The sequence below is a fragment of the Cebus imitator genome, unplaced genomic scaffold (assembly GCF_001604975.1).
Source record: "Cebus imitator isolate Cc_AM_T3 unplaced genomic scaffold, Cebus_imitator-1.0 Scaffold675, whole genome shotgun sequence".
NCBI lineage: Eukaryota > Metazoa > Chordata > Mammalia > Primates > Cebidae > Cebus > Cebus imitator.
The window spans coordinates 212285-234297 of record NW_016107990.1 but is presented as its reverse complement, the minus strand read 5'-3'; the positions used below and the strand labels follow the sequence as shown (position 1 = coordinate 234297).

At 40.3% G+C, this 22013-nt stretch overlaps 1 protein-coding gene across 1 annotated transcript in view; it reads right to left on the bottom strand.

The window, feature by feature from the left end:
- The window catches only part of PEAK1 (pseudopodium enriched atypical kinase 1), a 239132-nt gene that overhangs the window by 18927 nt on the left and 198192 nt on the right, over positions 1-22013 (bottom strand). The window contains exons 5-6 of the mRNA XM_017518363.2: positions 21409-21602; positions 5275-6020 (exon numbers count right to left, since the gene is read on the bottom strand). Of these exons, the coding sequence (XP_017373852.1) occupies positions 5275-6020; positions 21409-21602 (940 nt within the window). The remainder of the gene's footprint in view (positions 1-5274; positions 6021-21408; positions 21603-22013) is intronic.

The following is a 22013-nucleotide window of genomic DNA, read 5'->3' as shown; positions in this document are numbered from 1 at the left end:
GGCTCTCTGTAAGCCAGGAAGAGAGCCCTCACTAGAAGCCAAGTCAGCCAGAACCTTGATCTTGGGTTTTCCAGCCTCCGGAACTGTGAGAAAATAAATCTATGCTTTTTAGTCTATGGTATTTTGTTACGGCAGCCTGAGCAGAATAAGATTTTGATACTGAGAAGTGGGGTGCTGTTGTAAAAATACTTTAAAAGGTAGAAGCAGCTTTGGAACTGGGTAGAGGCTAGAAGAGTTTTGAGATGAATGTGAGAAAAAGCCCAGATAACCATGAACAGACAGCTGCTAGAAATATGGATGCTAGGGGCGATTCCGATGAGGTCTCTGATGATAATGAGGAACATTATTGGAAACTGGAGGAAAGGCAATCCTTGTCATAAAGTGGCAAATAACTTAGCTGGAATGTGTTTTGTAGAGGACAAAACTTGCAAGAGATGAAATGCAGATCTCTAAGCAAAGTGAAGGAGTGGTTTCGTTCCTCCTGACTGCTTATAGTAAAATGTGAAAGGAGAGACTAATTGAAAAAGGAATTGTTGAGCAAAAAGAAACCAGAACATGAAGATTTGGAAAATTCACAGTCTATCCATACTGTGGAAAAGGTGAGGCCAGGTGTGGTGGCTCATGCCTGTAATCCCAGCACTCTGGGAGGCTGAGGCAGGTGGATCACCTGAGGTCAGGAGATCGAGACCAGCCTGGCTAACACGTGAAACCCTGTCTGTACTAAAAATACAAAAATTAGCTGGGCGTGGTGGTGCAGGCCTGTAATCCCAGCTACTCGGGAGGCTGAGGCAGGAGAATCACTTGAACCCAGGAGGCAGAGGTTGCAGTGAACTGAGATTGCATCGCTGCACTCCAGCCTGGGCGACAGAGCGAGACTCCATCTCAAAATAAAAAAAGCGAAAGCTTGTTCTAAGAGAATACCAAGGGGGTGGCTAAACAACTGTTTGATAAAGAGAAGAGGGTGATAAAGAGAAGAGGGTGTGACTTATGGACTCATTCAGCCATCTCAGCAGAAGTCAGGTATAAGAATGGAATTATACCAGCAAAGACATTGCCAGTTTGAATTAAAAGGGACAAAGTGGGACAAAATGAAGGAAGGCTACTGAACTTGGTTGGATTCTACAGGACTAGCCCACAGAGCTATTTGGCCATGCACATGTACAATTCTTCAAGGAAAGGGAAGAATGACCCTGAAAGTGATACAGAAACATCAGGGCTGCTTTTCCCACCAAAGGCCCAGTAGGCAAGGCTGTTCCATCCTCAATTTCAAATGGTGAAGCTGCTTCTTTAGATCTGGTAGGCCAGGATAACCATGACCAGTGCCTCAGTACTGGGCCACTACGCAGAGCCGTGGTAGTGATGCTGCCACCCCAGTGGGCTTGCAGGGGAGAGTATCAAACCAAAGGGCCAAAGATTTAATAGAATTTGACTTGCCAAGTTTTGGAATTGCTTGGGATCTATCACTCCTTCCTTTCTTCTGAATTTTTCCTCTTAGAATGGGAACGTCTGTCCTATGCCTGTTCACAGTTGTATTTTGGAAGCATGTAACTTGTGGTTTCACAGGTTCACAGCTGGAGAGCCTCGGGGCAAATCATACCTTGACTCTTACCCATATCTGATTTAGATGATATTTACATGAGACTTTGGATTTTAGAGTTGATGCTGTCATAAATAAGACTTTTGGAGCTGTTAGGATGTGTTTTCCATGCTATAAGCACAGAAATTCTGAGGCAAGGTAGATTAGAGGTAGAGTGCTATGGGCTAAATTATATGCTCCCCACCACCAATTCATATGTTGAATCCTTAACCCCCAAAGTGAGACAGTACCTACAAAGAGGTAATTAAGGTTAAATGAGGCCATAAGCATGGGGCTCTAATACAATCAAACTGGTGTCCTTATAAGAAGAGATACCAGTGCATAGGCTCCTCCTCCTACTCTCTTCCTCTCTCCCTCCCTCCTTGCCACATGAGGACACAAAGAGAGGTGGTTGGCTGTGTGCCAGGAAGAGAGCCCTCCCCAGAAAGCAAATAAGCTAGAACCATGATCTTGAATTTTTTGGCTTCCAGAAATGGGAGAAAATAAATTTCTGTTGTTTAAGCCATATAGAATATGGTGTGTTGTTATGCAAACTGAGCCAACTGAAATAGCACACGAAGTTAGTGCTCTATGGCTGCAGTGGATTTGGTGTTTAAGGAGGAGGGGCGGTGTCCTTTGGGTTTCAAATTGCTAAATTCTACCACTGACTTTTTTTTTTTTTTTTTGAGATTGTCTCTGTTGCCCATGCTGGAGTGTAGTGCCTCAGCTTATTGCAATCTCTGCCTCCTAGGTTCAAGCAGTTTTCCTGCCTCACCTCCTGAGTAGCTGGGATTACTTTTGCTGGCCACAATGACCGGCTATTTTTTTTTTTTTCAATTTTTAGTAGAGACCGGGTTTCGCCATGTTGGCCACGCTAGTCTTGAACTCCTGACCTCAGGTGATCTGTCCATCTCGGCCTCCCAAAGTGCTGAGATTATAGGGGTGAGTCACCATGCTTGGCCTACCATTCACTTTTGTTTGCAACATTTTAAAGAACTTTTAGTCTTTTCAATAAACAGTTACACCTATTAGGCTATTCTAAATTCCCGTAGTATGGGAAGGGATATTTTAAGAAGACAAACAGAAAAAAGTTGTTTGTGTGGGCCAACTGTTAGTCTCTTTTGCTTATCTCTGCAAAGGCAGGTTTCACAGAGCCCTAGTAGCTTATTTCTCTAAGGTTGTACAATCAACTGGGCACTTCCGGAAATACCAGAGGGTCTTAAAAGAGACATTTATATTTAGCATTTAGTGTAAAATATCCTTTCCCAAACCTGCCAACAACTCCTACTATATAACCACTTGCCACCTGTTCTTTGGAGATTGGTTTTGCGTCATTACAAGCAAAGAAATCAATACCAGACCATTGATTTGGGAAAGAGACAAGATTGCACGGCAATAATACATAAAGTTAGTCAAGCCCTACTTCTCAACTGTTTTCAAGGAACAGATAGTTCAATGTGCCTTTTGAAACAGGTACTCATCCTGCATTGGTGATTTTGCAGCAATAAGGGCCCAAGATAGATAAGGCATCATAACCCCGATTTATATAACAGCTCTTGAGTGCTATACAGAATCTCAAAATGCCTTTTAAAACTCAATAGTAATGTATTAACTTGAATCCAGATCCCCTCCTTACAGTTTATCCCTCAGTTGGATTTAAAAAGTGTGGGCTGGAGCACAGGGTTACTCTGCCAGTGACATCAGTCAATCAGCCGGTGTAGATACTGCAACTGCAGAGGGTAGCAGCTAGCTGAAGGTCTGTTTCAAACACACATTCTGTCTCGATAGACAGGTAAGGCCAATGGTTTACCTTATCCATTAACGTACTAAGATCCCATCTGGTCTTTCTAAGCCAAATTAACATGCAAAAGTCATTTAGATATGTTAATTGGTTTTGAACCAGTGAATAGAATTAGTAAAAAGGGACTATGGGAATGGAGAACATTATCTTAAGTTTACATAGGGCTTTGTGTTTTTCAAAAACTTTTCATAAGCATTATCTCACTTGATCCTCCCCTCACTGTAAACATCTGAAAGAGGAGGAAACTGAGGCTCAAAGATTGTTACACTCTTAAAGTAACCTAGGGAAGAAGCTAATGATGTCAAGAGTTTAGCTGTGGTGAAGAAGCAGGTTATCTGAAATAAGTAATCTACATGTAAGAAATTGATAAGTGACAAAATGGACAAAATGTAGCTACGAAGCCAGAAATATTTCTGTTTAAAACTCAGCTCTACTACTTGCTAGCTGTGTGATCCTAACCAAGTCAGCTTACGTCCTGGAGCATCATTTTCCTCACATGGCACATGGAGAAAAAGATCTTAATCTCGTAAAGTTGATGTGAAGATCAAATTACATAACAGAAATAGAGTTCCAGGCATATCAATAAATATTAGTTATCCTTCTCTATAAAAATGTTTCTCTAGGGAGCACAGGAGTTACAGAGCAGAGGTAGACAAGCATCTCTTAGCTGGTAGAGACTAAGGTCAGAAACATAAGCCAGGTATGGTGGCTCATGCCTGTAATCCCAGCACTTCAGGAGGCCAACGCGGGAGGATTGCTTGAAGCCAGGTGTTTGAGACCAGCCTGGGCAATATAGCGAGACCACTATCTCTACCAAAAACCACAATCAGTCGTGTGGTGGCACACACCTGAGGCTGCAGTGAGCTATGATCATGCCACTGTGCTCCAGCCTAAAAAAAAGACAGAAACACGCAGTGAAAAGTACACAACAGATGTCATATTTATAGGCAGCCCTCGCAAAGAGCAAAGCTCAAGGGTTACCTACTTTTTTTTGAGACAGGGTCTCACTTTGTTGCCCAGGCTGGAGTGCAGTGACCTGATCATGACTCACTTCAACTTTGACCTCCTGGGCTCAGATGATCCTCCTACCGCAGCCTCCATGGTGGTTGGGATTACAGGCGTGAGCTACCACATTTGGCTAATTTTTTTTTTTTTTTTTTTTTCATGTAGAGACAGGGTTTTACCATGTTGCCTACGCTGGTCTTGAATTCCTGGGCTTAAGCTATCCACCTGCTTTGGCTTCCCAAAGTGCTGGGATTATAGCCATGAACCACCACACCTGGCCAGGAAAAAGACGTCTTTGGCCAGGTGAGGTGGCTCACGCCTTTAATCCCAGCACTTTGGGAGGCCAAGGCAGGTGTATCACTTGAGGTCAGGAGTTCAAGATCAGCCTGACCAACATGGTGAAACCCTGTCTCTACAAAAATACAAAAATTAGCCAGGCATGATGGTAGGTGCTTGCAATCCCAGCTACTTGGGAGGTTGAGGCAGGATAATCGCTTGAGCCTAGGAGGCAGAGGCTGCAGTGAGCCGAGACTGTGCCATTGCATACTCCAGCCTGGGCAACAAGAGCAAAACTCTGTCTCAAAAAAAAAAAAAAAGACTTATGTGACTTCTAGAGTTTGAGTTAAGGTACCTCCAAGATCCCATAGAATTCTTGTTTACTTCTATCTTTGCATGCAGTATACTATTGTAATTCTGTTAATTTACATGTCTGTTTTCTCTAAATAATAAATAAGCCCCCTGCTTAATCCAGTATCTGGTAAGAGGTTGCTCAATAACTTGCTGAATGGAGGAATGAAGGAAAGAAAGGAGAAAAGCAGAATGAATCTATCCCAATAACAATATACCGGTTAAGACTTAACATGAGATTTAGAGATTTATAATATTATCTTACCTTGACTGCATAGTTATTAAGTGGATCTTTTGCATATGAAGCAGTATAGTAAACTGCATCACCTGCCTCACAACATGGTTTGTCGCTGGTCAGCCTGAAGTCTGACCAGCTGTCCACTCCAAAACGGAGCTGGTCTTTCTGCCCAGCCATGAAAAGGTCTTCACATTTAATAGCCAGTTTCTTCAAGGCATCTGTATGAAGGCTTCGGATTTTACCCACTACTTCCTCCCGATTCTCAAGTCCTCGATAAAGTGCTTGTCTCTGCGGCTTCTGGATGCCTCGGCCCTGTCTGCAAGAGGGCCCACGCCGGCTGGACAGGGATTCCATGCTGTTGGAAAATCTATCCTTAACACTGAGAGTGGTTAAGCTGGAAATGCTGTTTGCTGCTGAGGGGACAGGTCTCTCCTTGCGCAAAGGCCTTTCCAAGGAGTCATACGACTCAATGTCCAGTCCTTTGAGTTCATAGCTGATGGAAGAACCAGCACTGCTGGCATCCCAGTTGGGGTCGATATCATAGGTGGGATTAGCCATGACACAAAGACTACTTTCCATGGATTTTTGAAGGTCCTTGGAGATTGGCTCTGTATTAGCTCTTATGATCATCTTCTTTGGCAGTGGGGGTGGTGTAGGCTGGGAAGCACTGGATGTTTCTTGGTCTGTTTTCCCTCCAAAGGCAATGGCATCGTCCACAGCTCCCTTGGGCTGCCGTGGCTGCTTGGGAGGTATCATGGCTGCTCTAGATTGCCCTGTATTGTTTTAAAGAAATAAAAAGAAAAGAGTAAGTAAAATTTTAATCTCATCTTATAATTACAATTAGAGCAAAAATGAGTGACGTAGCCATGGGAATGCAAGAATAAGTCAACTCTTTAGTTCAAAATGGGAAAAGAGAACAAATACCTAAACATTGAGGGTATCCAAGCCTTGGTGAGAAGAACAAATATGCACAATATCTTGGCCCTGTCTAGGAAAAGGACAATGGTTTGGGTGAGGAGTTTTGTTTTCTTTCTTTCTCTCTCTTTTTTTTTTGAGACGGAGTCTTCCTCTGCCTCCAGGCTGGAGTGCAGTGGTGAGATCTCGGCTCACCACAACCTCTGCCTCCCAGGTTCAAGCCATTCTCCTGCCTCAGTTTCCTGAGTAGCTGGGATTACAGGCACACACCACCACGCCCGACTAATTTTTGTATTTCTAGTAGGGACGGGGTTTCACCATGTTGGTCAGGCTGGTCTCGAACTCCAGGCTTCATGATCTGCCCGCCTTGGCCTCCCAAAGTGCTGGGATTACAACCATGAGCCACCGCGCCCAGCCAAGGTTTTTTTTCAAAAAGGAATCCAGATTCTCCAGTCCTCCTCTTCAGAGTGCTGTATTTACCACACCAGAATATTAAGGAATGACAGACACTCAAATATACTTGCATTGTGACAGAGCAGAGAAGATAGCATTGTGGACAAAGAAAATACTTGGGAGCATTATTTCAAACAGAATTGAAACTAGCAATGGGACCATTAGACAGGGGCTCAGAAGATACTATTCTGTTCTTTTTATTCCAAAGTTACTTTGTATTGTATATAGCACTTGTCATGTATATAACATTTTCCAACACATGAATACAATTTCAAAAGTCATGCTATTTATTTTACTATAGAGATGGATTCTGACATTGCTTAAACTGGTCTACGTATAAGATTCCTGTGATTGTGGTAACGGGAACAGTGTATACGAGCAGTCAGCTTCTGTTCCAAACAATACTTCCCAAACTCTTGTGTGATTCTGTTTTATTTTGGTGGGCATACATATTGTGATTTGAGAGATATAATCTTTCAACATCTTTTATAAGCCCTAGTTAGAGAACCATTCATCTCTGCTTAGTTTCTAGCATTTATGATTAGAAAAAGATAAAACACATGTCTGTTTGAATACACCTGCAGGGCCTATTGTATAGTAGAGAGAAAACATTATTTTTTAAAGACAGAGAAATATACTATGAAACTTCCATAAAAACTATTAAAAATTAGTCATGTTATTAAAATGAGGCCTCTACTCAAGATCTCAGAGTCAGAACATAAGGCTCTGTTATCGGTTGAATTATATCCCCCAGAAAGGTATGCTGAAGTGCTAACTCTGGTACCTGTGAATGAGACCTTGTTGGAAGTCTTTGTAGATGTAATAGTTAAGATGATGTCATTAGTTTGGGCCCTAATCTAATATGACTAGTGCCTTACAAGAAGAAAAAACACCATATGAAGACAGGGACACAGGGAAAACACTACATGACATTGGTGGCAGAGGCTGGAGTGAAGCAGGTGCAGACTAAGGAATATCAAGGATTAATGGCCACTACAAGATGCCAGATGGAGGCAAGAAAGGAATCTACCCAGTGTCTCAGAGGGAACCCAGCTCCGCTGACACCTTGATTTCAGACTCCTAGCCTCCATAACTGCGAGAGAATACATTTGTGTTGTTTTAAGCCACCCATTTGTGGTACTTTTTTACAGCAGCCCTGGGAAACTCATACATTCTCCTACTGATGATCATGTAGAGTAGAAGGCGCTGGATGGTGCTGAAAATGATAATGGATGGGGTGGTGATTTGTTTTGTTAAAATCACGTCCTTGTAGCATGTCAATGATAAGCACCAATATAATCTGGGATTGTAATAGTAAGCACTGCTTATGATAGGGATAAGTTCTGAGAGAGTTAGGCAATCTCATCATTATGCAAAAATCATAGAGTGTACTTACATGAACCTAGATGATACAGCCTACTACACATCTAGGCTATAAGGTATAGCCTACTGCTTGTAGGCTACAAACCTGTACAGAATGGTACTGTACTGAATACTGTGGGCAACTGCAACACAATGCTAACTATTTGATATGGTTTGGCTGTGTCCCCACCCATATCTCATCTTGAATTCCCAAATGTTGGAGGCCTCCCCAGCCATGTGGAACTGTAAGTCCAATAAACCTCTTTCTTTTGTAAATTGCCCAGTCTCACATATGTCTTTATCAGCAGTGTGAAAATGGACTAACATAGTAAATTGGTACCAGTAGAGTGGGATGCTGCTGAAAAGACACCCAAAAATGTGGAAGCAATTTTGGAACTAGGTAGCAGGCAGAGGTTGGAACAATTTGGAGGGCTCGGAAGAAGGCAGGAAAATGTGGAAAAGTTTGGAACTTCCTAGAGACTTGTTTAATGTCTTTGACAAAAGTGCTGATAGTGATATGAACAATAAGGTCCAGGCTGAGGTGGTCTCAGATGGAGATAAGGAACTTGTTAAGAACTGGAGCAAAGGTGACTCTTGTTATGTTTTAGGAAAGAGAATGGTAGCAATTTGGCCCTGCCCTAGAGAACTGTGGAACTTTGAACTTGAGAGAGATGATTTAGGGTATCTGGTGGAAGAAATTTCTAAGCAGCAAAGCATTCAGATTGGACAGAGGAAAGTAAATAATAAATATGCCCGTTCAGCAAGGTTACAGGATACAAGATCAATATATGAAAACCAATTCATTTCTATACATTATCAACGAATAATCCAAATTAAAGAAGACAATTCTATTTACAACGCCAACAAAAAGGATAAAGTAATCAGAAATAAACCTAACAAAACTAGTGTAAGGCTTGTACCTTGAAAACTACAAAACACTGCTAAAAGAAACTAATAATCAAATTGAAAGATTCCCTAAATTGATCTACAGATTTAATGTAATTCCTATCAAAATTCCAGCTAGCCTTCTCACAGAAATTGGCAGGCTGATCCTAAAATTCATATGGAAATAAAAGAAACCTGGAGTAGTCAAAGTCTTAAAAAAGAATAAAGTTGTAAAAGTTATACTTTCTGATTTCAACTTATTATAAAGTTATAGTAATCAAGAGTATGTGGTACTGGCATAAGAATAGAAATATAAATGAATGAAATATATTTCAGAGTGCAGATGTGAACCCTTATATTTAAGGCCAACTGATTTTTGACAAAATTGCCAAAACAATTCAACAGAGAAAGAACAGTGTCAAGCAAAATAATGATACCGAATCCCTACCTCACACTATACATAAAAATTAACAAAAATGTATGAAAAATTAACCAAAAAACTCTTAGAAAAAAAGTAGGAATAAATCTTTGCAACCTAGTGTTAGGCAATGGTTTCTTAGATAATACCTAAAGTATAAGCAATGAAAGAAAAAATAGATTGGAAGTCAATAAAAATTATAAACTTTTAGGCTTCAAAGGACATCTTCAAGAAAGTAAAAAGACAACTCACAGAATGGAAGAAAATATGTTCAAATTACATATCTGATAAGAGACTTACATTCAGAATATTTAAAGAACTCTTTTGAAAAAGATAAATAACCCAAGTAAAAATGGGTAAAAGATTTGCATAGCTATTTCTTCAAAGAAAATATGTAAATGTTCAGTAAGCATGTAGAAAGATGTTCAGTATCATCACTCATGAAGTAAATGCAAATTGAGACATCACTTCACATCTACTAGCTTAGCTATAATAAAACACACTGGCAAGTGTTGGTGAGGATGTTGAGAAATTCAAATGCTTATATATTGTTAGTAGGAATCTGAAATGGTGCTGCCACCTTGGAAAATATTTTGGTAGTTCCTCAAAAAGTTAAACATACAGTTACCATTTGATTCAGCATTTTCACTCTTGGGTATATACCCAAGATAACTGAAAACATGTCCGCCAAAACCTTATACACAAATGTTCATAAGCAGCAGCATTTACAATAACCAAAAAGTAGAAACAAACCAGATGTCCACCACCTGATGAACGGATAAATTAAGTGTGGTATACTCATACAATTGACTATTACTCAGGCATAAGAAGAATGAAGTGCGGATGTATGCTACAACATGGAAAAACCTTGAAAACATTATGCTAAGTGAGAGAAGCCAGTAAAAAATGATCACATATTATATCATTCCACTTATATGGTATTTCTAGAAATATATAAAGGCATAGAGACAAAGCAGATTAGCAGTTGTCAGGGGCTGGGGGAAAGAGAGAATGGACAGTGACTGCTAATGCGTTTCTGTTTGGGATGATGAAAATGCTCTGAAATTAGACATAAGTGATGCTTATAAAATTCTGTGAATATACTAAAACTAATTGAATTGCACACTTTAGGAGGGTGAATTTTATGGAATATGAATTATATCTCAATAAAGCAAATCTACAATCCATTCTTAGAAACAACCTTCAATTCAGTTTTCAGTCATACCTTCTAATTCTTCTGTGCCCTTAACAAGGGATGCAGGGGCTTGGTATTTACTGAACATTTCCTGTGATAGTGAAGCCTCCTTCCAAAGCTGCCCTAGCCCTATTTTCTCCTGGCTAATGTGAGACGTCAGACCATGGTTTATTTACAAGATCACAGAAGTATGCTTTGTAATAAATCCTAATTTTTCAGTTGCTGACCCAGACCTTTCAGGGATGAAGCACCATAGAGAAGGTTAGAAGCAGGGAACTGCATCAGCTCAGGCCCTATCATCCTTGTCTGACAACTGTGATAGTCTTCTATTACCCATCTCCAGTTTTACCTCCCTCACCGCACAAGCCACTGGAGAGATGTTTTTCAAACACCAACGCTGATCATGATACTTCTCTGCTTTAAAAAATTCTGTCCTAAAGATCAAGTTTGAATCTTCAAGCACAGAAAGTGAGCCTTTCATGATCGAACCCTGGTATACCTGTTTCTCTTGTCGCATTTCCTCTTATATTCTAAGTCAGATCCACCAAACTGCTTGCAGTTTCTCCAGCACTCTTGGTGATTTTATGCTTCCTTTGTGCTTTGTGTTTTTGCACATGCTGATCCTCTTCCAGGAATAGTTTCCCACTCTTCTCATCTTTAAACATTCTGCTTCTGGGAAATATTTCTTACTCCGCTCCCCAGACTTGACCTCTCTTTCTCGGTCCCTCAGATAGACCCCATGAATATTTCTCTCTAAGCACTTCCAACCCTTGACTTGTGTTCCTTTCTGAATTCCCTACTGGTTTGCTCATTGAGGGAATGGACCGTGGCTCATATGTGTACCCAAGATCAAGCAAAGGATCTAGGCTGAGAGTGGAATGGAATAATTAAAAAACTAGAACATGAACCTATTCTTGCCTATTTCAATGCGGGCCCTATAAGAGGCTTTATGGGCAGCCATGTTCTACCCATTTCTCCAAATTAGAAGAAACAAAAATAATCACAGACATGAGAGAAATGGAGAATTCCAAAAGTACCTCTTTTCTTTTATGACCTCAGAATTGACAAGGGAGAGGAGGTCTATCATCATCAGCAGCTCTTTAACGCTTATCAGAGGAGGTGAAGAATGGCTGATCACATGACTTTCTGCCAGCTACAGAATAAAGTTCAAACTCCTCAGCAAGCTGGTCAAGGCTCTCTGTCTTATCTACCATTATTTCTCATCATCAACCCCTCCTATGAATCACTCATTTCCTGTTAATATGTTCCATGTTTTTATTTTTACATTTTTCCCTCAGCAAGGGTGTCTGTGCTTGGCTTAGCTCAAACGGCACTTACTGACTGAAACCTTCCCTACTCTCTACTCCCCCACCTCAAAGTGGAAGCCATTGCTTCTTCCTGTGTTCTCTGAGCACTTTTTGCTCTACTAGAGCATTTTTAGCCTTTTATAAAGTGTGTGTTTTTACATCCTCTCAGAACCTGATGTGATGTGAGGCACACAGCAGGTGTACACTAAGTGGCTACTGGACTCAGGGACAGAGTTAACGGGGTTTGCCATCATTTCAGAATGGAAATGGACAGCCAAGAGAGCAAGGAAATAAAGATGGGTAATGTGGCTTCTCCTTCCAAATAGCAGTATATAATCTCCTGGGAGCTAAGGAGATTTCCACATGAGAATCAGAAACTTGTGCGTTCCAAATGAAACCACAAACATTCCACAGCCCATGCAAGTAGGTCAAACCATTCTCCTAAGTCTAAAACTGGTCTGTGCTTTTAGTTTTTTTCCTCTAAGAAAGACAAGCTCTCCTAACTGAATTCCAATCATTTGGGTCAATGTTTTAAAAGCTTGGTATCTTGGCTGTTTTTATTTTAAACTTTTAATCCTCTACATTCCTCTCAAGCCCCTGGGACCAGACACCAAGCTCAGCTTGCAGCGGGCCTGATATAACATCACATACTCTACATTTTTGTGGCATACCAGTGCTCTAAACCGAAAAAAATAGATTGTGTTCTAAATCTTGCCTTGCTATATGCTAAAAAAATTCTGTGGACAAATATGTTTGACTAAACCACACTCAAAACTTACTTTCCTCTCTTTCTGAGCTTCCGTAATCTACCTGTTTACTTTCTCTGCACTTAAAAATGTCTTCAGGCGGGCACGGTGGCTCGCGCTTGTAATCCCAGCACTTTGGGAGGATGAGGTAGGCAGATCACCTGAGCTCAGAAGTTCGAGATCACCCTGGGCAACATGGTGAAACCTGTCTCTACTAAAATACAAAAAATTAGCTGGGTGTGGTGGTGGGCACCTGTAGTCCCAGCTACTTGGGAGGCTGAGGCACCAGAATCTCTTGAACCTGTGAGGCGGACATTGAAGTGAGCTGAGATCATGCCACTGCACTCCAGCTTGGGCTACAGAGTGAGACTTCATCTCAAAAAAAAAAAAAAAAAAAAAAAAAAAAAGTCTTCAGACTGATGGGCCCTATATAACATGTTCTGAAAAGCAAACAAACGTTTGCTTATGACCCGGTGATCATTGCAGTCTTAGGGGGATAGGGACTCAGAGCACTTAACAATGACCCACGCGTAGAGGAGTAGCATGATTTCCTGGTTGATCTCTGCCTCCTGTCATCTCATAGGTAGCTCCTAGAATCTTTAAAAAATCCTGATTGTGCCTCTATTCAAAATCCTTCAGTGGCTCTGCATTTGCCACAAGCAAAAGATATGCCTTTTGTGACCCCCTTCCAGACCCCTTCAGGCAGGGACTTCGCTGGACCTTTAAATACCTGCATCACAACAACTATCACACTCCTAAGAATCCAGCCCCATGTTTCTCTCTCCCAAAGATCAGAAGTCCTTGCAAATAAATAGAACTTATCTTCCTATTTACATTGTAATTTGAATCTTCATCTCTAATTTTCTCCCCAGGGCTCAAAACAAGTAATACAGATGAGAAAGAGAAGGGGGAAGACAAAATAAAAAACCATCACCTCCACTAGTGCATTGCAGGGGACTAGAGTTTATAAACACAGATGCCACACACCATCACTGTGAAACAGCCTTGTCAAATGAATAGGGCCTCTTATTGGCTGAACGTAGCACTCAGTGCATCATCCCTTCCAGCAGGCATCGGCAGCTTAGGGCGAAGGGCCCTAATCTACCGAGGCATTATTGCTGTGCTGAGGCCTACCACAGTCAAACATAAGCAACAACTGGCAAACACAGGGACATCGGCTTTACGCCAAACAAGAAAACAAACCTGATTTCCAAAGACCACTTTGGGTTTAGGCTCAAATAAACAGATACAAAGACCACTTTATTTTTAATTTTTTTTCCCACCACCCCCACGAAGACTACTTTAAAGAATGTCAGTGGTATAGCAGCTGACAGACTTAATTTTTTAAGTCTTCATTACTGAAAACCTCTCCAAAGAGAGAGATTATTTATTTGGGGGTAATTTATCCATGCAATTTAAATACTGCACTCTTTTAACTAATTTCAGTAATATGGAAAACTATTTTTAAATGGGAATGCAGCTAACTTTGGGACAGAGTGTATGATTTCTTTTTAAATAGAAATAATTACAATTTTAGGAAGTACAACTGCTCAAACAAATGTTCAAAGCTCTCAACCTCAGTTTTTTTTTTTGTGTGTGTTTTTTTAAAGCATCTAGATGATCTAAAACTGTGTGAGTCTTTAACCTTTGGTTAAAGAATCATTAGCTATGCAGTATGTGGAATGATGTCTGCTCAATAATGATTTGTTGAGTAAATGAATGAATGATAATGTAATCCTCAGAATAATTTTGTTTTTAAAAAGCTGGCATTTATAGTGACATTATTCTATAATTACAACATGAAGGCCAGCTATGTGATGACATTCTGTTAAGTATATCCACCCCTTAAAATTTAACACTAACAATCAATTTAATGTCAAAGAAAGTTCTGGAGACAGAAGACTTGTATGTGTTTTCTTTCACTGTTTGAAGGATACAGTCTTAGGGAGATGCTCAAAGTAGGTAAAATGAGAAAATCTGTACAGTTTGTGTTGATCTATAGAAAGGAAACAGAAGCATGGTTTACATAATTCCTTAATTAGGAAATCTATGGATGAAGCCTCATATTAGAAAAAGAAAAGCCAGCTCATTAATGGAGCACATAGACTTGAAATTTTCCTAGATGAACTTTCCTGAGCAGAGCCACATCTCCTAATCTGGTAATCTTCTAAAGTCAAATCCAAAAGTCATTTTTAGCTCGTTCACTCAAACACATTCTGAGTACCTACTGTGTGTTTGAAATAATGCACTAGGTTGTTAGGATGCAGAAGGAGGAGCAAGCCAAAAATCAGTCAAGGGAGATTTTATAGATCTTTCCAGAAAGGAATGTGTAAGATATAAGAGCACTTGTTTACAAAGTGATTGAGGGACAGCTATTTCATTACATGCTCCTGATTTTAGCAGAGTGATAAAGCAGTCAGATATGCCACATGAAGAAACCAGTGATTTCTGTCTATTTTGAGATAAACATAGACACATACGGAATATGTTACAGGTCTGATTAAAACAAATTTTATCACTTCTTTGGGAAATCATTTTGGGTGACAGGCACCCTATAAAATTCAGCTTGGGGTCAGTTAAGCTGTCACAGATCAGAGTTCATTCAGTGATCTTACATGATATGACCACACCCAGAGTAAAATCATCATTCTGTGATGCGCAACCTCCTTAAGTTGTCAAGTGGCGTAAAGACCAATGTGATTTTTGCACAACATAGAAGACAATATAAATCCCCCAAATAACACATTCTTTAAAGCAGTGCTGCTCAACAGAACTTTGTGTAGCAATGGAAATGCTCCATATCTGCACTGTCTAATGCAGTAGTTACTAACTACATGTGGCTACTAGGCACTTGAAATGTTAGTGAGACTGAGGAACTGAATTTTTATTTTTATAAATTTATATTTAAGAAGCCATATAGGCCGGGTGCGGTGGCTCATGCTTGTAATCCCAGCACTTTGGGAGGCCGAGGCGGGTGGATCACGAGGTCAAGAGATCGAGACCATCCTGGTCAACATGGTGAAACCCCGTCTCTACTAAAACTACAAAACATTAGCTGGGCATGGTGGTGCGTGCCTGTAATCCCAGCTACTCAGGAGGCTGAGGCAGGAGAATTGCTTGAACCCAGGAGGCAGAGGTTGCAGTGAGCCGAGATCGCGCCATTGCACTCCAGCCTGGGTAACAAGAGCGAAACTCCGTCTCAAAAAAAAAAAAAAAGAAGCCATATATGGCTAGTGGTTATTGTACTGGATAATAATTGTTATGAACAAAATAAAGTTTGCATTATTTACTTTAAGGACAAGAAGAATGACATCTGAATTAATCTTGGAGGTAGAGGCCTAAGGTAAAAAAGAAAAATATTCGGGTTGCATAGGTCAGTGCTCTTTGTGGAAATGGTTCAATCACAACGCTTACTGTCCGACACTGGGAGTAACAAGGCTGCTGTGAGGGTAGTGGACTCATGGGAGATTCTGAAGGAGGGTAATCAAGGCCTAGTCCAGTTGAGTTTTGTTTTGTTTTTTAAACTGGGCTTATATAAGAAATGTGAGAATTACACAACTAACTGTCCACGTCCCTTTGTTTTCTTGTAATGGGCCGATCTTAAGGAATTGCATCTGCACAGTTATGTTGCTATTTGTCATCTCTCCTCTGTTCCCTGTTAGCTACCTTGGGGTCCTGTACCCTGTTTTTCATTTCACATCTTTGGTCATGAGTTATGCAGGAAGCCCACAATTTTTTAAATTTACATTTTGTTGTTCTGCTCCTTTAAGCCATCTGATAAACATTTTAAATCCTTTTCACTTTACATTTTCTGGCTACCATATGAAACTTATTTAAAGGAGAAAGAAGCCAGGTATAGTGGCTCACCCTTCTAATCCCAGTGCTTTGGGAGGCCAAGGTTGGAGGACTACTTGAGGCCAGGAGTTTGACACCAGCCTGGGTAACATAGGGAGACTCTATCTCTACAAAAAAAATTAAAAAATTTTAGCTGAGCATGTGGTACACACCTCTTGACCCAGCTACTTGGGAGGCTGGGAAGGGAGGATCGCTTGAGCCCAGGAGTTGGAAGCTGCAGTGAGCTATGACAGTGCCACTGCACTCTAGCCTGGGCGACAGAGCAAGATCCTGTCTCTCTAAAAAATTTAAAATTTAAAATATTTTTTTAAAGGAGAAAGAAGAGTTTATTTTTTGGGAGAAATAAAGGAATTCATAACTAGTAAAGACTTCTATGTACCAAGTACTTCTCTGCCACTACACTACAAAGCAGATGTCACTATTCCCTCATTTTGGATGAGGGAATTGAAATGCAGGGATGTTAAAAAGCCAGCCCACAATCAAGCAGGTGGGCAATGACACAGCTGTGTTAGAAACCGAAATCCTACTGATCCCCTCAAATCTATCTTTTTTCCTGCTATAGTATGCTGCTTTCTAAACCTGCTTCACAATGTAATTTTCAGAAACAAATTTCACAGTAAAAATGATGGCAAACCTTGAATTTTTTTCCCTTAATTTCTCCCGGATCTGTTAATCCAACCTTTGCCTTATAAAAGGAATAAAGAAAGAAAAGAAAAAAGAGAAAGCGGTCTTTATGGAATGGTTAGGGAATATTTAAAAGGATCTAAAGCTATTGTGTTAAGAGGTTTTCTTGTCTTTTAGTTTGTTAAACACACCACTTTTTAGTTCTCAAGTCTTTACATCATAAAATATTACTCAAAGGGGTAGTTTAAAACTGCATGTAAATGACTTGTTGAAAGCATTAAAAAAGGAAAGTTTCAAATGCCATCTAAAATACTTGTTCCATTAGGAAAAATAACAAAATAAAATCCCCTTAGCTTAGAACTACTGGAGTCAACTTTATTACCTACCTTTCCAAAGAAGCAACTATGTGTCATAATGTATCATACACTATAGAGTCAAGTATATAGACACTTGAACACTTACGGAAAACTGGACAACATTTTATTGCCATCACATCCTTTTATTTATTTATTTTTTTAAAGATAGTTTCTCCCTCTGTCACTCAGGCTGAAAAGCAATAGTGCCATCACAGCTCACTGTGTCCTTGACCTCCTGGGCTTAAGAGATAATCCCAACTCAGCCTTCCAAGTAGCTGGGACCACAGGTACACACCACCACACTTGGCTAACTTTTGTATTTTTTGTAGAGATGGGGTCTTGCCATGTTGCCTAGGTTACTGTTGAATTCCTGAGCTCAAGTGATCTGTCCACTTTGGCTTGCCAAGGTGCTGGGATTACACACATGAGCCACTGTGCCTGGCTGCATCACATACTTTTAAAAGGAAAGCAACAGGCAGGAGAAAGCAATCTTTTTGATAGGGCATCTATAAGGTTTTGAAAGCAAAGTAATTACAATTTTTAAAAAAGTCTTAACTTTTATGTATGAAAGTGGACGACTTCTTTAAAAAAAGGAAAACAGTAGCAGCCCATCAGTATTTTACAAGAATTTAGAGATTAAGGGCATTAAAGTCTAGTGGATAAAATCGACTGAATTCCAATTGGTTCAATTCCTACTGGTTCTGTGACTTTGGGCAAGGCACTCTGCCTCACTTTCTTCATCTGAAAAATGGGGATAATAATTCTAATAGTGGTTGTGAGGATTAAATGAGCTAATATATGTAAGGCACTTAGAGTATTCATAGAGACAATGCTTTATTTCTTTCTACCAGTCTTCATAACAGACAAAGAAATAAAATAATTTTAACTAATGTCAGCTAACAAAAATTTTTAGAGATGCCATAAAATATGCTACAATTAGTAAAAGTTAAATATTTTACTGAGGCTATCATGAGATAAATTTTGGTTTAGTAAGAATGTCTAGAGGATATTATAATTCCTGATATACTCTGCTGTCTGAGGGTATACAGTAAGTAAACAGTTGTGGAAAGTAAAAAAGTTCCTCCTCAAAGTTTCCCTTGTTAAAGAATAATAATAACAAATGTTAGAAATGATAGTTTCTTTTAAAGACTTTCTTCAAAGCCTTCTTGCTTTTTTTTTGAGAGTTACTTCCGCTAGCAACTCTTTGTTAACCCTATCCTATGTAGCTGTGAGGTATTAGGGAATAAGTATATTCTATGTCCTGTACTTTAACCGAGATATTTGTGCTGGACATGCTCATGGGCATGCAGTACATTCTATGTCTTTGTACTTTTTTTTTGAGACAGAGTATCTCTCTGTTGCCTAGGCCAGAGGACAATGGCACAATCTCGGCTCACCGTAACCTCCCCTCCCGGGTTCAAGTGATTCTCTTGCTTCAGCCTCGTGAGTAGCTGGGATTATAGGTGCCCCCCACCACACCGGCTAATTCTTGCATTTTTAGTAGAGATGGGGTTTCACCATGTTGGTTAGGCTAGTCTCAAACTCCTGACCTTGTGATCCACCCACCTCAGCCTCCCAAAGTGCTGGGATTACAGGCATGAGCCACTGTGCCTGGCCTACGTCCTTGCACTTTAACCAAGATATTTGTGCTGGACATGCTCACAGGCACATCCCAGCTCGCAACCTATGCCCCTTCCTTATTTGGAAATGTTATTATTTTTTAAGTCCTTTCCCAAGCAACTTCCTCTTTTCCTTTGTTCTCCATTGCTTTACCTATTCAGGAAAGTTTTAAGTTATTAGCCAATCAGGTTTAGCTTAGACTGTGAGGTCCAGCTCCAACCAATGGTGATCAGACACAGCGACAAGAACCCAATGCATAAGGGATAAATATGCCTGCCTTTCTTTTGTTCAATGTACTCTTGCGGCAAGACTGCTGATAAGCAGTACCCTTTCTGCAGAAAGTAAAATTGCCTTGCTGAGAAAACTTTGTCTGAATGCCAATTTTTCCTTGCGGCATCTAGGAACAAGCATTCTGTCTCTAACAACAGTAAATTTTCATTTTATAATGTGTCTCACAAAATACCAAAGACTGGGAAAAGTCCAGTAAGCTGTTTGACTATAAAATCTGTTCCAACTTGAAAACGGTATCCAAGATAGTAGTTTGGGTAAACTATAGTATGTTTCCCCTACTCCCAAATCACATAAAGCTTCTGGAACTTAGAATGGAAGTCTTTTTCTTATAAAATGTATTTTCAACTGCATGTGGGTTGTTATGATTCAGTTTCTCAAAAGGTGATTAAGTATTCTCTACCACAGTGTTACCTCAACCTCTGGCTTTCTTAGGGACTCCTTTATTTCCAAGCACACTAGCTAGTGTCAGAATTACTTTTCCTTACAATAACCTGACAAAGCAAAAGCACAAAGAAGAAAAGAAATAAGAAACTAGATAAAAAAATACTTCAATGATATACGCCACTGGTTTTCAAACAGGGTCTAAGGATCGGTCAGTAGCTCATATGAATCTTGCTCGTGCTTTGCATGTAATAGTCTAGGCTACTCACTTCTCTACTGACTTCATGGAAGAAGAGCACTGAGAAATCCTTATTTTGCCTCAGGTTTTGCTTTTCAGAAGGAAGGAAACTGTGTGACACTCAAGGGAGACAGATAAGAAATCACTGAGTATTCAAGGAAGAAGAGTGAAGGTGATCAGAGAATTGAAGAATCTTTGCATTGGCAGGCACCTCTGAAGTAACTTCGCTCAACCCTATTTGCAGGGCAGCATCCTCCTCACAGTACCTCGGAGAGATGGTCCATCAGCCTCTGCCTAAATATCTCCAATGACAAGGATCTTTACTTTCTTGAGTCTGCTTGATCCAAGCCAGAAGTCTGGGATACATCATAGATTCTTCACATCATCCAACCTTGTGTATTTTTCCTCTTAAATATCTCTCAAATCTGTCCACTGTCCCCCCTCCCACTATCTTAGCTGAGGCCTCCCTTTCTCGGCCCTTTGTGTGGTCCTGCAATAGTATCTAACTACCAAATTTCCTGCTACCAAATAATCCACATTCACATGGCAGCCTGCAGAGTGGATATTTTAAAAAACAAATCTAATTGTGTTATTCCTCTGCTTACAACCTAGGCTGGGTGTGGTGGCTCACACCTGTAAGCCCAGCACTTTGGGAGGCCAAGGCAGATGCATCACCTGAGGTCAGGAGTTGGACACCAGCCTGGCCAACATGGTGAAACCCCATCTCTAGTAAAAATACAGAAATTAACTGGGCACGGTAGCAGGCGCCTGTAATCCCAGCTACTCAGAAGGCTGAGGCAGGAGGATAACTTGAACCCAGGAGGCAGAGGTTGTAGTGAGCTGTGATTGTGCCATTGCACTCCAGCCTGGTGGATGAGTGAAACTTTGTCTCAAAAAAAGAAAAAAAAAACAAAAAACAAAACTTTGATGGCTCACTATCACAAACAGCCAAAAAAAAAAAAAAAAAAAAGTCTAAGTTTTTGCCTGAAATGCATGATATTGGCATGAAATGCATGATATTCACATTTCAGCAACACTAAATGTTTCTGGTGCCTACATGAACTGAGCTGTTTTGCATCTCTACGATTTTGCTCATATTGTTGCCTCTGATTGGAATATTCTTTCTCCCCTCTGTCAACTAGTTAAATCGGTTCAGGAATTATCTCTAGAAAGGCATCTTTTGACACTCTCCTCTGTGCAATATTAAAAATATCCCATGTATTTATGGTATCACACTGAAACCATGAATAAGTTCACCCCTTTCCCCCCAGGTGAGTCCCTCAAAGCTGGGTGTTAATAACCCTTAGCATTTGGCACAGGGCTCATGGTTGCAGGTACTTAATACATGCCTAGTAAATACCAGAACTTTTTTCTGATACGACTTGAAATTTATAACTCCAATAGTCCAACTTCTGCTTCGTGGGGCAATAAACACCATCTCTCCAAGAAAACAGAACATTTGGCTAGTACATAAAAATGCAGTTTAAATACTACTTATTGGACATTTGCACTTACCTAAGTTGCTGTATGTTGCACTACAAGGGTTCGGGTCCAGAGGATCCGAAATGTCTTCTTTTCCCTCTTCCCTTTCCAGTTCAGGTAGGGACAATGCTGTTGTGGCTGAAGTGCAGCCCCCGTCATCTTGCTTCCCAACAACAGTTTTTGGATCCCGAGGAGAAAAATCTTCTGTTACTTCATGGGTCATGTGACTGAAACAAATCGGACCACTTGTCACACTGGTATTGAAAGGTTCTACTGAAGTTTAGATTTATGGAAGGCATCCACTTCCCACAAATGTAAATAACTGGTCCTATAGTCACAGTAATGGGTCATAAGCCCCAATACACTTATCTGAACACAAGGCAGTACTTCATCTAGGCTGATACTTCCATTTATCTTGATTCATACATATTGAGAACCCAATTTGATGGAGCAGTTATGGTAGCCTGCAAGGGAGCTTGAGAATAACAGTCAAGAGTGGAACATTTTATTTAGATGGGAGGTGGTGATGCTGGTGGTAGAAGGAGCTGAATGTTTAACTGGATAAAGACAAATATACTCAAGTATTTAGTAAAGTATTTGCCATACTTACTAATTATAGTACTCTAATACTATGATAA